This window comes from Peromyscus eremicus, chromosome 19 (genome assembly GCF_949786415.1).
Source record: "Peromyscus eremicus chromosome 19, PerEre_H2_v1, whole genome shotgun sequence".
NCBI lineage: Eukaryota > Metazoa > Chordata > Mammalia > Rodentia > Cricetidae > Peromyscus > Peromyscus eremicus.
The window spans coordinates 51,435,911-51,451,834 of NC_081435.1; the positions used below are offsets into that span (position 1 = coordinate 51,435,911).

At 36.4% G+C, this 15,924-nt stretch overlaps 1 protein-coding gene across 1 annotated transcript in view; it reads left to right on the forward strand.

The window, feature by feature from the left end:
* Wdr7 (WD repeat domain 7) overlaps positions 1–15,924 on the forward strand; it is a 290,638-nt gene that overhangs the window by 27,717 nt on the left and 246,997 nt on the right. Inside the window, exons 8-12 of the mRNA XM_059246685.1 lie at positions 305–450; positions 1,327–1,429; positions 4,288–4,429; positions 4,641–4,889; positions 5,587–5,807. Coding sequence (XP_059102668.1) covers positions 305–450; positions 1,327–1,429; positions 4,288–4,429; positions 4,641–4,889; positions 5,587–5,807 — 861 coding nt within the window. The remainder of the gene's footprint in view (positions 1–304; positions 451–1,326; positions 1,430–4,287; positions 4,430–4,640; positions 4,890–5,586; positions 5,808–15,924) is intronic.

The window sequence follows — 15,924 nt, forward strand, 5'->3', positions numbered from 1 at the left end:
CCTTTATCCATTGTATGCTTCTTCCCTCAACATAGAAAAGACAGGGATTCCTGTTCCTATGTTGGGAGCATGCCTACTGCACTTGTGCTAGTCCTTTTCAGGCAGTGGTCACCCCTAGCTGGACCTTCAGATGACTGCCTTAGATCTCACTGAGAGAATGTCTTCATCTCCTGAGTCATACTGTGAGGCCTGGGCTTGTTAAATATATTTTCAGAAGTTTTCTTTCAGGTGAAATGTTATTCTATCTTACTTAATTTGTAACAAGCTGGAGTAAATTAAAAATGTGAGTTTCTTTTTCTCCTAGGTATTCGATGCTGGAGACTACTCCCTGTTATGTTCAGGTCCTAGTGAAAATGGACAGACGTGGACTGGAGGGGACTTTGTATCTGCAGACAAAGTCATCATTTGGACTGAAAATGGACAGAGTTACATTTACAAACTCCCTGCCAGGTATGAAACAGATATGTTTAGTCAAATGTAAAGAATTCAGAATTTGAGCTATAACTCTAAAGTATTAACATTTATATAGTATAAATATTTAACTTCAGAATGTCTTAAGGTCTGTATATAATCCCAATTTAACTTCTAAGCATAAAAGAACAGGTGGATTTTTTACATTTATTTATTTACTGTATGCATGTGTGTGCATGTGTACATGCATATACCACTGGGCATGTGTGCAGGTCAGAGAACAACTCATGGGCACCAGTTCTATCCTTCCATCATGTAGGTTCCAAGGATCAAACGCAGATTGTCAGGCTTGCCAGCAAGTTCTCTTACCTGTGAAACATCTCAGGAGCCCTCAAAGAATTTTTTAAAGATATTTAATTCCTACTTAAGTTAATTTAAACTTAAAAATCCCATTTTTGTCCATTGTAGTAAACCCTTGGAATAAAATATTTCATATAGGGGCGGGAGGGGGGAGAACAAGGGAATCTGTGGCTGATATGTAGAACTTAATTGTATTGCAAAATAAAAATTAAAAAAAAATTTCATATAATTTATTATACATACATGCATAAATTCTCACACATACATATGTGTGTGTATATATATATATATATATATATATATATATATATATATATGGAGAGAGAGAGAGAGAGAGAGAGAGAGAGAGAAAGACAGAGAGAAAGACAGAGAGACAGACAGGGTCTCACACAGTATGTTGTTCTGGCTGTTCTAGAACTCACTATATAGACCAGGCTGGCCTTGAACACACAGATCTACCTGCCTCTGCCTCCAAAGGTTGGGATTAAAGGCGTGTGCCACCGTGCTTGGCCCTCATATCAGGATTTTAAGTATGTACTTACTTTGCTATTTCAGTTGCCTTCCAGCTAGTGATTCATTCCGCAGTGATGTGGGAAAAGCAGTTGAAAATTTAATTCCTCCTGTGCAACATAGCATCTTGGATCAAAAAGATAAAGAGGTAAAGTTCTTCAGGTATCATTTATAATTGATGGTTACATTGATGGTGTCTAGGCATTTGAAAAAGTCAATAAAATCTAGCAGGGTGTTAGATTTTGCAAAAAATTTTGATATGGTCAGTTATAAGCACATTTCAAAATTTTCAGATTTTAAAAATATATAATATAGCTATTAAATAGGACCTGATTTATCTAAGAAGATAAGTGATCTTATCTTGATTATGTATTGTATACATAAATGTTTTTTTATAAATATGATTTATAAAATCATATTTTTAAATTTTTCTTGTAAAATTCATATTAACAGTTAAAACAGTGAAATTTTTTTTTAATAAAATTCATACTGACAGTTAAAACAGTGACGATAGTTTCTGAAGGACAAGGATAATTGTGTGCTAATGCTGACTAATGCTGTGTTACCTGAGTCACACATTGCACTCTCCAAATCAAGTAGTGATTCAAACAAATGGATATTAAAAATGAAAGTTGAGTATTTTCTGTATTTATTATAGAAACTTACTGTGTTTTTAAAAAGCCTTTGTACTGTCTGTTTACATTTGAAATGCAGGGGCTGGAGCCATGGCTCAGTGATTAAGAGCATTTGTTGCTCTTCCAGAGGACCTGGGTTCAATTCCCAGCACCCACATGGTGGCTCCCAACTGAAATAACTGGTTCTAGGGGAACCAGTACCCTTTTCCAGTCTCTATGGCAGCAGGCAGAAGACTCATACACATAAAGAAATTGAAATGCAGTAACACTTGTATTGGGTTTTCCACTCTGGTCTCTGGGGTTAGTAAGAAAGAACTGTGTTGGGGAGGAAGGCTTTCCATACTTTATTCTGGTTCCAGTTTAATCATTCTGAACCTTATGTCTCTCCCATCTGTGGAGAATGAGGATAAGAAGGAGGGAATGGAATTGTTTCTCTGAATATTTTGAATATAGAATTTGTCCATCTAGATATATTTTAAAATTCTGTATAAATTCTTTGTTCTCTACTTTCTTGAACTTGCTACTGTCTAGCTTAGCCAGTCCCTTCTAGCTAAACTGATAGTGGTGTGTTTGAAAAAAACCTGCATTAATAAAACAAAATATAACATACTGTGTTCGTAACATACCTTGTTGCCGTGACAAAATACTTAACAAAAGCAACATTAGGAAAGAAGTGTTTGCTTTGCTTTGAGGGTGCAGTCCATCATGATGGGGACATCTTAGTGACAGTGGCATAAGGTGGTTACATAGCTTCTGTAACCAGAAGTGTTGGTGCTCAGCTTGTCCTGTTTTATGCACTCCTGACCCGGCCCGTGGAGTGGTGCTGACCACATTCAGGATAGGTCTTCTCACTTCAGAAGATCTAGAAGATTCTTTACACATGTGTTTAGAGGCCCCCATCTTTACTGATTCTAGATCCTGTCAGGTTGATAATTATTAACCATCATATAATTTTTCTTTAAATCTAACCTCTCTAGTCTATGCTAGCGTATTTTAAATTGAAATATATGTATGATATGGTGAGAGACATTGATACATTGAAATGTGATATTGGTGATTACAGCTGCTATAGCAGCTCCCTATTAACTGTAGTTTTTAATTAAAATCATCAAAATTTAAGTAAAGTTAAATACTTGGCTGTGCTTAATATTGCTAGTTTCTAGAGGCCAGTACTTTTTTATGACGCAACCAAATACTGTAACTAGATTATTTGTTAGCTATAATTTTTGAAACTGAATTTTTTTTCTTTAGCTTTTTTTTTTTTTTTTTTTCTTCGTTTTTTGAGACAGGATTTCTCTGTGTAGCTTTGCGCCTTTCCTGGAACTCACTCTGTAGTCCAGGCTGGCCTCGAACTCACAGAGATCTGCCTGGCTCTGCCTCCCGAGTGCTGGGATTAAAGGCGTGCGCCACCAATGCCCGGCTTGAAACTGAATTTTATTTATTATAATTTTATGGTAAAATTGTTAGTTTGTTAAAATTAGTTATGTAAATGTGGCCAATTAGATGCTATAAACTATTCTTATTTTTAAAATGGGTGGGCTGGAGAGATAGCTAAGCTTTAAAGAGCACTGACTGTTCTTCCAGAGGACCTGGGCTTGATTTCCACCACCCACATGGCATCTCATAACCATCTGTAACTCCAGTTAAAAGGATCTGGTACCTTTTTATGGACTCCATAAGTACCAGGTACTCACATGGTGCACAGAAATGCTGTTATTCTTTATGACTTATCATTGGGGAAGAAAGGTAGGACTAGTGAATTCTTTCAGTGATATATTTTATTTTAATATTTATTTATTTAGAATTTTACACATGAGTACTGTATTGACATCATTTCCACCTTGTGCTTTCCCACCTCTAGCTTCCCCCATGTTCCTTTTGCTCCTTCTCAACTTCATGACTTCCTCTTCTTTATTTATCATGTTACACATACATGCATATATAAATACAATCTGCCGAGTCCACTCAGTGTTGCTTATGTGGAGAGCTCTTTATTTTTGATCTTTTGAGTAGAGACTTCTTTTTTGGTTAGGAATGATTTCTATAATAATTATTTAAGAACAAGTAAGTAAATTACCCTGTGATTGGTAACCAGTTTTTGTGAAGTTGAACAAAAGACTATAAAGACTAGTTTAGAGAAAGGCTATAAATATAGTTTTTTCAATCCTTTAGTGTTTATGCTGTACCACAGTTGACCTGAATATTAATGCTATTAAATTACATGCAAATATATTGACCATGCTGTAAGCACTTTTAGAACTGGGGTATGAATGAAAGCTTCAAACATCTTTATCTGAACACATGTTAATCTATAAAATATTTGATTAAAATACAGTTAAAGACACTTGACTTTTTGTTTTGTTTTGGGCAGTTGGTCATTTGTCCTCCTGTTACTCGGTTCTTCTATGGATGCAAGGAGTATTTGCATAAGCTATTAATTCAGGGCGATTCTTCTGGAAGGTTAAATATTTGGAACATATCAGACATAGCTGATAAACAGGAAGGCGATGAAGGTAATAGTAATCTTGTGCATAAAGTCCATAATTCTTTTATTATAACATTTTGAATCATAACAAAATTAAAAATATTTATGTATCATTTTCTTCTAAGAATTATATTTGATGCAAGTAACTTCTGATACATTACTGAATCAGTCAATATTATTTATTTAATGTTTTTTTTAATATAAATATATTTATTTTGTTTGACACCCAACCTCTACAGGGCTAAAAATGACAACTTGTATTAGTTTGCAAGAGGCATTTGACAAACTGAGGCCTTGTCCTGCTGGAATCATAGATCAGTTAAGTGTGATTCCCAATAGCAATGAACCTCTTAAGGTGACTGCGAGCGTCTATATACCAGCACACGGACGACTTGTTTGTGGCCGGGAAGATGGAAGCATAATTATTGTACCTGCCACCCAGACGGCTATTGTTCAGCTACTGCAAGGAGAACACATGCTCAGAAGAGGTATGCTGAGGATCTACCTCTGTCCACTGTGTTTTGAGGACTCTGTAACCCTGATGTGGAGACTATCTCTATGCTGTACTTTAAGAAATAAAACCCATTGATAGTTGTTGTTAGTCTAGTTGGTGTTTAATGTGCATTTGATAAATTATTAAATATCTGTTATTGGAATAAATGATATGAATAACTATAAATAAGGAAGTATTCAGTTTTTATCTCCTTGGCATGCATTAATAGTTTTCATAAAACATTAGTTGAATTATTATTACTAAATAGCTATATTATCAGCAATATTGATAATGTTCTAGAACAGTGCTATTGACATAATGTAATTTTCTTATAGCAGTATTAAAAATAAAACATGGGGAATCAACTATTATTTGTTATAGCCCAATATAGCAACATTATTTTCATTTCTATTTGTAATAAATATAGGAATTATGTTGAAATATTTTACATTATGTCTTTTTGTACTAATTCTTTAAAATATCATGACAGTTTGACATGTGTAGCACATTTGCACATAGACTAGTTCTGTTTTACGAGCCTTGGGTAAGTTAGTCTTGGGTAAGTAGTAGATACCGAGCTTCACAGAGCAGTCCTAGAAGTAAAGTTACAGCTCTCTGATATTTCTGTGTGCTGGTTGAAGTGTTGTGGAGACTCTAATCTTCCAATTTCGAATCCCTGACCCCCTTCACAGGTTGGCCCCCTCACAGAACGCTCCGTGGCCATCGGAGCAAAGTCACATGTTTGCTGTACCCTCATCAGGTCTCAACTCGCTACGACCAAAGATACCTGATATCTGGAGGTGTGGATTTTTCCGTCATAATTTGGGACATATTTTCTGGAGAAATGAAACATATCTTCTGTGTTCATGGTGGTGAGATCACACAACTTCTGGTCCCACCTGAAAACTGTAGCGTAAGTTCCTTTATCTCAGATGATTTCTCTATGGTAGAGGGGCTTTGCTGCTATCAGGCATGTAAATGGAGTCCACAGTGAGTTAATGGAAATACAAGAGTCAACAAAACTTTCTTATATGATATGTCTCTAGTAGCAGTTTGAAACATGCTTATTGAGTGAATTGGCAAATTTCGTTTCAGAGCCATTTGAAAATCCCCAAAGGTAATCTCTAATACCAGTAATTTTGAGCCCATCTAATCAAAATGACAGTGAGCCTGCACTTTGGTAGCAGCAATGTTTTTAGGAACTTACACATGTAATTTATTTAAGTTGTGAGTGTGACAGGGAAAAGGAAACATCGGTAAGACAAAGAACTAAAAACCAAGTCTTCTTAGTTTTCAAGCTTAGATAGGGATGAAGAAGTCAGAGGTCCTGCTTTGCCAGATGGACTGATGCCATCACGGCCACAAGGTCTGAAGGCACGCTCACCTCTTAATTGTCTCGGGAGACAATTAAGATGCGTTTATTTTCCTGTTACCTGTTTTGTAAGTTATTCTTTCTTTTCTTACTTTAGTTTGAGCTATATATATATTTTTTTATCTTTTTCCAAAAACCTGAATTCGGGTCCTCAGGATTGTGCAGCATTGTTCTTGCTCACTGAGCCATCCAGCCCTTTCGAATGCTCTCCTTTAATGCTACAGAGCTATAGTTTCAGTTTCATTTTATCTTGACAACTGGGAAATCTAAGCAGTACAGAAGGAATAACCATAGACTGTTTCCCAGATTTGAACAGCTGTCCAAGGTTGACTCGGGTGAATTATTGAAATCTAAAATCTAGGAGAAGGGAACTGAAAGGGTGCTCTAGATGTCTGTGGAATCTGAGGGAGAGGGCTGGGGAGAGGATGGCAGCTGTTATACCCCAGTGCTGCCGCTGAAGATGGCTCCCAGCCCTCTCTCATTAGGGCTGTGGGTCACAGGAGAATGCTCTGACACCTTCCCCTACCAGCTTACTTTGCCTCCTCTGCTACTCAATGACTTCTTTTTGCTATAAATTCTAGCATCCGTACTTACCAAGACTTGAAACTTTTGGTTCTCACATAGGTTATCAATAGTGAAAGGAACTAGATTTTGGAAAAAAAATTTTAAAAGAACAAAAAAATTGTAAAAGATTAGGAGTGCTTTATAAGACATTTCCCTTAAGAACGTAGATGGACAGCATTGGTAGCAATGTAAAGCTAGAAGTCTAACAGCATGAGTAACGCAGTAGAGTATTTCCTGCTTGAGGGGCAGTAGGTGTCTGCATGCACTTCCTACCTTTCCTCAGCTGGTTTTCAGTGGAAGAATGTTTCTGTACATGGTAGTGTGATGCACTTTTACTTAATCTATCCTGCCCGTTTGGATAATCCAGATACATGCACAGGTAGTACGTGAGTGAAAATTGAAGTGGAAGACTAAGTACCAAGTTTAGATTCTGGTTTGCTTTTGGAAGTAAAGGGAGAAAGTATGGAACGGAACAGAGAATGTAGCCTTGTAGATTTTATTTATTTGTGGTAAATATGAACCTAATATTTATTTCTCATTTATATTGATGATTAAATTGTCAGAGCTGCTTTTTTGTTAGTAGATCTATTTAGAGCAGAATATTTGGAAAACTATTAATAAATAATTAGTACCACTATTATACTTCTGCATGTGGACATTAAATTCTTTAATGTGTTAGCTAAAGAACTTTTAAAAACTTTATTACATGTTATGTATGGAACTTACATTGTCACAATCTCTAAAATGATCCAGAAGGGGGCAGTATGGCTCTGTGAAAGCAGTATTGAAGGCATGAGTGTGATCATTGGTGGTTGTGCCTTCATTTGACAAGGCTGATTTCTGTTTCCTAGGTGCAGATCTGACATTCTGTATATCTTATATGACTAAGTGGATATTAGTTTGGCAAATGTTCACAGCCAGGAAGAGTAGTTAACAAATTAGGTTTTCTTTTTATTTAATTTATTTCTAATTTTTAGAATCTTGTATTTACATCATATCTTCCCTTTTCCCCCTGAAACTCTTCCTACATTCCCCAGTCCTTTTTCAAATTCATGACTTCCTCTTTCTAAATTTTATGCACACATACACACGTGCACACACACCCCTACCTTATGCAATCTATTTAGTGTTGGTTGGATGTACATGTGTTTAGGGCTGAGCACTTGGGATTACATAACCTATCGGGAGGCTTGTTCCTGGAAAATTGATTCCTTCTCTCTCAACAGCCATTAATTGCCTGTAGGATTTCCATTTGTGGGTAGGACCTTGTGAGATTTGCCCTGTCGATATTGGCATGTCAGCTTGTGTTGTCATGATGCAGGTGTTAGTTAGACAACTGTTTTGTCAAGATCTCTTGGATATAGTTTTCCCATCATATCTAGAAGACACTATTTACAGCAGGCATCCTGGTCCTCTGCCTCCTCTTCTGCAGTCTTCCCTGAGCCTTAGGTTTCCTTTTTAATAATTTTTCTTTATTCTAAAGAAAGGACTGAAAGCTTTTTTCCTGATTAGCATGTTTTCTCACATTTTTGAGTCTGAGTTTTTGTTGTTAATTGAATTTGAATGTTATGTTTCAAAGCAATGCTTATAAACCCAGCATTATATCTGAAGCAAGCAGAATAAACATTTTAATATAAATTAAGCAAAAGTAGGAAGCAGAACTGTTACTGTCTATTAAAATGAAATTTTCAGGGCAGTAGAGATGGCTTGATGATTAAGAGCATTTGTTGCTCTTTCAGAGGATCAGGTTTCAGTTCCCAGGACTCACATGGTAGTTCACAACCAGCTCTAATTTCAGTTTCTGGGGTTCTGATGCCCTCTTCTGGCTTCCTTGATCAAACTCCACATGTACCTGGTGTATATACATATACACAGGCAAAACACTCATAGACGTAAATAACTTTTAAAAATGTAATTATACATAATGTCCTTTTTTCCTCTTTATGCTTAATTCATTATATTTTGAGACTTTTCATACCGTCAGTGAAATTAAAAATTTAAAAATTAAATAAATAATTCTGGAGAGAGCATAATGGAGGACAGGAAGGAAAGTGATACTCCTATCTGATTCCCAGCCCAGTGTGGCCAGTGGAAGTCCCTTGCAGAAAGTGTTTCTGGAGATCTGCAGCTAACACAAAGGGGGCGGGGGAGATTTATCTGCTCGAAGGGAATACTGGGGAGGTTGGTGAGAAAGAGCTAATATAAATAATTTAAAGAGATGGGTGGCCTCTTTGTCTTTATTTATGTGTCCCCCCCACCCTTTTTTTGAGAAAGGGTCTCACTTGTAGCTCTGGCTGTTTTTGAACTCACTCTGTAGACCAGGCTGGTCTTGAACTCACAGAGATCCTCCTGCCTCTGCCTCCTGAGTGCTGGAATCGATGTATGTACTACTATACCCGCTTCCTGTTCATCTTTCTGTGTCACTACAAGATTGCTTTTAGTGATTTCAAAGATAATTTTAATTTAATTTTATTGCTTTCCTCTTACCAAAACTGAGCATAATAAGTAGTATTGCTAAGTATTTTTGTAGGTTGAGAGTTTCTTTAGATAGATTCTTAAGTTGGATTTTGTATACAAAAATAAATTACTGAAATTTTTATATAAAATTTTCATACAATATATCTTGATCATGCTTTTTCCTTCCCTCAAATCCTCCCAGATCTTTCTAACTTTATATTTTCTATCTTTCTCTTTCAAAAAAGGAGAAACCTCCCTACCCTCCCTACTTTATGTTTTCTATCTCTCCCTTCATGAAACGTTCACAAAAATACAGAAACTAAAATCAAAACCAACACTGGTATATCCAGCACACTCCAGGGCAGGCCCCAATCCCAAGAGTAGTTGGCCAGCATAAAATAAACTTCATCAGTTTTTGTGGAATTTTTATTTTGTTTTGACATTATTTTGTCATTAATTTTTCAAGGCATTTACATTGACACTGCCGTATTTCCCTTCAAAAATTAAAAATGGGTTTGTCTAGCCATCATTGTACTTACAGAATTCTTCACAATCCTTTTCAGTTTTATAACTTCATTAATTTGGGGGAGCATATATGGAGAGTATGTAAGTAAAGCTCCTATCTTTATTTAGAAAGTCCAAAAGAATTAAGATAGAATAAATTGGACATTTTGGCTAGTTTATGTAGGTTTTTGCTCTCTAATCTTTCCCTTGTGCTGTCAGGGGTCATACCAGGTCTTCTAGTGTATTAGACAAGTTCTCTTCCATGAAGCTACATCCCTCTTCCCTGGGTTTTTAAGATCCATTCTCCTTATGCATATTAGGTTGGCCATGAAGTCCCCGAGCAGCCCAGGCGCCTCTGGAACCTGGGATCCTTTGCCTTTGGCTCCTGAGAACTGGGATTTTGGCCACCAAGCCTGGTTTTGTGTAGTTTTTAATCTGTGGTCACATGCTACTGTATTTAAGATAAAATGTTATTTTTTTCATGCTATATATTACTTATATATTCAAATTTTATAATGTACCCCAACTCTTAAGTAGTATTCTAAAAAAAATCAATATAATACTAAGGAGTTTTCAGTGAAGGTCCCCTTCACACTAATAAGAAAGATTCATTCTTCTGGCTGTGCAGATATTATACCAAGCATTTAAGAAATTTCTCTATTTTTGTGAAAGTTTTTTTTTTTTTTTGTATCTTAAGCCAAAAGAAGATTCCAATTGGCACAAATCAGTTTATCTATCTATCTATCTATCTATCTATCTATCTATCTATCTATCTACTATGAGTGTGTGTGTGTGTGTGTGTGTGTGTGTGTGTGTATTGGGGTGCACATGAACATCCTTTGGAGGCCAGGTTACTATTCAATTGGATGGGATTTTTTTTTTTTACTTGAGACAAGGATATAATTGTGGATAATATATAATTCCTGTTTGATTAAATTTAATCTAGTAAGAGAGTCAGATTAGCAAGCAACAGTTATGATGCAGCATGAAAGCTTTTTTTTTTCTCTCTCAAAGTACTTTGGGAATACAAGAAATGAAGGGACTCCCAGGAAAGCAGCTTTGGGTAGTTTCTGGAGACTTCCAAGGAAGACTATATTCACTGCACTGGGGCATCTTGGTTTTGTATGTATTTATAAAATCATAAATGGTATACAAACAACTTTGTTTTGCAGAATGCTACATGGAGGAGTGTGGAGTACTTGAGTTTTCTCTAGCACTTGATGGATCTGTCTATAATAGATGAAATGCTTGGACTTAGGCATGAACTTGGTATAATGTGTAACAGCAGAGTTTGGAGAAAATGTTTTGTGTGTTGTGCAAGCTCGCTGTATAAGACACTTGATTTTATCCTACTTTGGAGGGATGGCTGGAAGAAAAACCTTAAGACAATAAAGTATGAAACCAGAGAAAGGTGAAATACTTAAAGCAGTCTAAAGAAAGACTAGACACACTACTAAAGTGAAATAGAGTGGGATGACAGCAAGTTAAAAAAGGAGTATGTGAGCCAGGCATGGTGTCCATGCCTGTAGTCCCAGCACTCAGGAGGCACAGGCAGGTAGATCTCTGGGTTCTAGGACTAGAGTGTCACCACACTCTGTTGTAAGGGGCACTTTAAAAAGATATACTCCGAGAGCTGAAAAGCTTGCTCAGTGGTTAAGGGGACCCAGGTTCAGTTCCCAGCACCCATGTGATGATTCATAACCATCTGTAACTCTCGTTATGGGGGATCTGATGTCCTTATCTGGGCTCTGTGGGCACCAGGCACAAATACTGTGCACATGCATACATGCAGACAAAACACTTATACATATGAAATAATAAAAAAACTAAAAACTAATCAAATAAACCATCCAATCTGGATGTGGTGGCCCATGCCTTTAATCCCTGAACTTGAGAAACCGAGAAGGGGAGTTCCAAGATAGTTTGGATTATGTGGAGAGCCCCTGCCTCAAAACTTGACTGAGTGGCTGGTGAGCCCCTGTGTCTGACTGTCCCAGGGTCACAGGCTTTTGTACTGGTTCAGGGGATCTGAACATAGGTCGTCATCCTTGCGCAGCAAGCGCCTTATTGTGCATCCACCTAGCTCAAGTGAAATGAATTTGTAAAAAGGTTTTCATTTATGTGTGCGTTTTGCTTGCACATACCTGTGTGCATCGTGTGCTGGCCTGCTTCCCTCAGAGGTCAGAAGAAGACATTGGATTCCCCTGGAACTAGAGTTACAGATGGTTGTGAGCTGCCATGTGGGTGCTGGGAATTGAACCCAGGTCCTGTGGAAGAGCAACTAGTGCCCTTAGCCACTGAACCATCTCTCCAGCCTCCAGGTAAAACACTTAAAAATTTTCTTTCCTTTGATGTTGTGAATGTTGGAATTCCTCTTAAGGATATTAGTTTGAGTTCATAACTAAAATATTAAATTCATATGGTTATTATTGGATTTTCTTCTGGTTTTGTGTTTTTCAAGACAGGATTTCTCTGTGTAACCCTGGTTGTCTTGGAACTCAGAGATCTGCCTCCCTCTGCCTCACGAATGCTGTTATTAAAGATATGTGCCAATACCTCCCAGCTACCTTTCAGTTCTTTAACCTATAGATATTTTCAGTTTTATGTAATTTAGTTTATGTGGAGTTTTCTTTTTGGTGTAGTTTTGAAGCTTGGAATCCCCTCCCTGCTAAAAAGTTCAATAAAGCTTGAGTAAGACAGTGATTGGATTAAATTAAAAACAAATATGAGACTTTTTATAGCTGTGGGATAAGACAAGAATAAAAATTCTCATTCCTTGGTCTGTTTAAGGAGCCCCTGGCAGTGGGAATAGGATCTATCCTTGGTGCAGGAACTGGCCTTTTGGAACCCATTACCTATGGTTGGACACCTTGCACAGCCTTGATGCAGGGAGAGGGGCTTGGACCCACCTCTACTGAATGTTCTGGGCTTTGCTGACTCCTCATGGGAGGCCTTACCTTTCCATAGGAGGGGTTGAGTGTGGGTTTGGGGTGAAGCCTGTGGGGGAGCAGGAGGAAGGATGAGAGGGGAATCTGTGGTTGGTATGTAAAATGAATAAAAAATTTCTTAATAAAAAATAATGAAAAAAAAATTCTCATTCGTAATGTAACATAGTTACTATATTATTTTTAAATGAATCTCCCTCTGGTATTGCCTGGATCTTGTATGGAATACTCATATTTATTTACTGTTTCTGAATAAAGATGGAGAGTCTAACTACCCATCTTGTATCTTTATTGTAAATATATATAAATTTATACTATATATTTATTTACACTAAAAGTGTAAATACATATTAAAAATATTTAAATATTTATAAGTACATATAAATTATTGGTTATTAATATATGTATAATATATAATATTGATATATAGATTATTGATCATATATGTTTAAATATATATTTAAGTATATATTTACACTATATATTCTCTCTATTTATATATATATATATATATATATATATATATATATATATATATATAGTGAGTAAAGGAGGATGTTAAAATTATCCTTGGAAGTAATGTTATTTATATAGTTGGTTAGTCAGTGTTTTGGTTGGCTCATATGATCTCATGAAATAATGAAGAAACAGCTCCCTCTTTCTTTCAATAATGGTTCATTTCTGATATTGAAAAAAATTCTGTTTTGAGGTAGTTTTGTGAAAGTATGGAAATGAAATTAATATTTAATTTCAGACTCTCCTTTTAGGTAGAATATTTAAAATGATAAATGACATCTTAAAGGCACATTTATGTTCCAAAGAGAGAGTTCTGGGAAGTACAAGAGGTAATGAGTAAGAGACAAGTGGGATTGATTCATGAGTAAAAGAAGCTGATCACTTACAGCTTTCTAATGATGGGTATATTTAAAAGGAGAAGCAGTCGAGTGGTCATATATTTCGAGGATATTTATACAAAGAGAAAATTACTAGGACAAATACAAGACTGCTCCTCAAACAATGCCAACAAAGGGATAACTTCATCTAGGAAGCAAACTAGCAAAATTAGAAAATAAAAATTAATATTATTTGCATTGGAATCCATTGGAAAGCGGAATCATCTCCCCAGGGAACTAGTGGGTGGGATAAACTAGCTGCCTGTAATTTCTGTAATTCATGCTTAAGAACACATTACACGAGAGGTTTCTGGGAATGCTTTAAAATGTGTAAGGGCAGACTGGATGACCTAGGTGGTATGTTCTGACTTTCAGACACCAAGATAGCTTGTGGCATTCTGCTCTTCAGCACTAATGTACTGAAGTGGTGCATTATTTACTGGCAAATTCAATGAACCTTTTAAATACTAGGATTAGATTTCTTTGAAAACTAAATATTGTCTTGATGTTTTGGTCTAATATTTTCCCACTTGTCCTTACCCCAGTTACCTTTTTTTTTTTCCATAAAGAAGAATTTTTATTTGGCTAACTATTCTGTTGCTTGTTAGCCTTTACTTTTAACTTAGCATTTGAGGCCATTACAACATATAGCTTTTAGCACATAATTAATATTGTGAAGAATTTTGACCTATAAAATACTGTCAGTGATAGGCTGCTCAGTCCGTGTGGCACAGATTCTCTATAGTATTGAAACATTTTCTAATGGAATTGATAGCTTGAGATCAGTTGAGGGCAGTGGTTGTAGAAGTTGAAATTGTGAGGCTCTCAATTGGGTTATGGGAAGAAATACTAGAATGTGGTTGATATATTGTGCACCCCAATAAACTTATCTGTTGTCAGAGAACAGAACAGCCACTAGGTAGACATAGAAACCAGGCATGGTGGCACACACCTTTAATCCCAGTACTTGGGATCTCAGTGTCTTGCTTTGGAAAGACACATGCCTTTAATCCCAGGAAGTAATGCCAGGAAGCAGAAAGGTATATAAGGCGTGAGGACCAGGAACTAAGCTTATTAAACTTTTAGGCTTTTAGCTGCAGTACAGCTGAGATCCATTCAGGTGAGGACTCAGAGGCTTCCAGTTCTAGGAAACAAGATCAGCTGAGAAGTTGGCAAGGTGAGGTTGGATGTGGCTTGTTCTGTTTCTTGATCTTTCAGTGTTCACCCCAATACCTGCCTCTGGGTTTGTTTTTATTAATAAGACCTTTTAAGATTTGTGCTATACTAGAACTTCTATTTATTGGTTTTTTATGTCTTAATAAATGGAAGTTTATGAACATTTACATGGATGGGCAGTGGTACCACCACTAATTTCAAAAATCCTATGGTACATATTGCCACAAAGAGTTAGGTGTCCAGAGCCTTTCTCACAAGTGTACATCTAGGTAAAGTGTGAGGGTTTGTAGATGATGCTGTATAGTTCTTCCATTCAAAAACAAAACAAAATTTCAGTGCTGGGCATTAAACTCAAGGTCTCATGCAAGTTAGACAAGTGCACATCCCAGGATTTTTTATTTTTGAGATAATATTCCACTATGTAGCCCTAACTGGCATAGAACTCATGATCCTCTTGCCTTGTATTGTATAGTTTCTAATATAGCTGTTACAAATTGGCAGGGAAAATATTGATGGATGTCATTTCTTTTCTTTTTCTTTTTTTCTTTCTTTTTTTTTTTTTTTTTTTTGGTTTTTCGAGACAGGGTTTCTCAGTTTAACATTCCTGGCTGTCCTGGAACTCTCTCTTTAGACCAGGCTGGTCTTGAACTCACTGAGATCCCCCTGCCTCCGCCTCCCAAGTGGTGAGATTAAAGGCCACCACTGCCTGGCTTTATTTCTTTTTTAAAGATTGTTATTTTTCCTTTTATGGAAAATATTTTTCTCACATAATATATCCTTATTGCAGTTTCCTCTCCCTCTACTACTCCTAGTTCCTACCACCTCCCCTTTATCCAGATCTACATCTGCTGTCTCTCATTAGAAAACAAAAAGGCTTCTATGGTATAATAATAAAGTAAAGAAGATAAAAACTAACCCATCTGAATAGGATAAAACAAAGAAACAGAAAGAAAGAAGCCCAAGAGAAAGCACAAGAAGTAGACTCACTCATTCGCACATTCAGGAGTCCCATAAAAACACTAAATTGGAAGCCCATATATATGCTTCATATATATTGCATATATGTATATATATTATATATGCAAAGTACCTGTAGAGTAAAAAGAGAGAAGAAAAAAT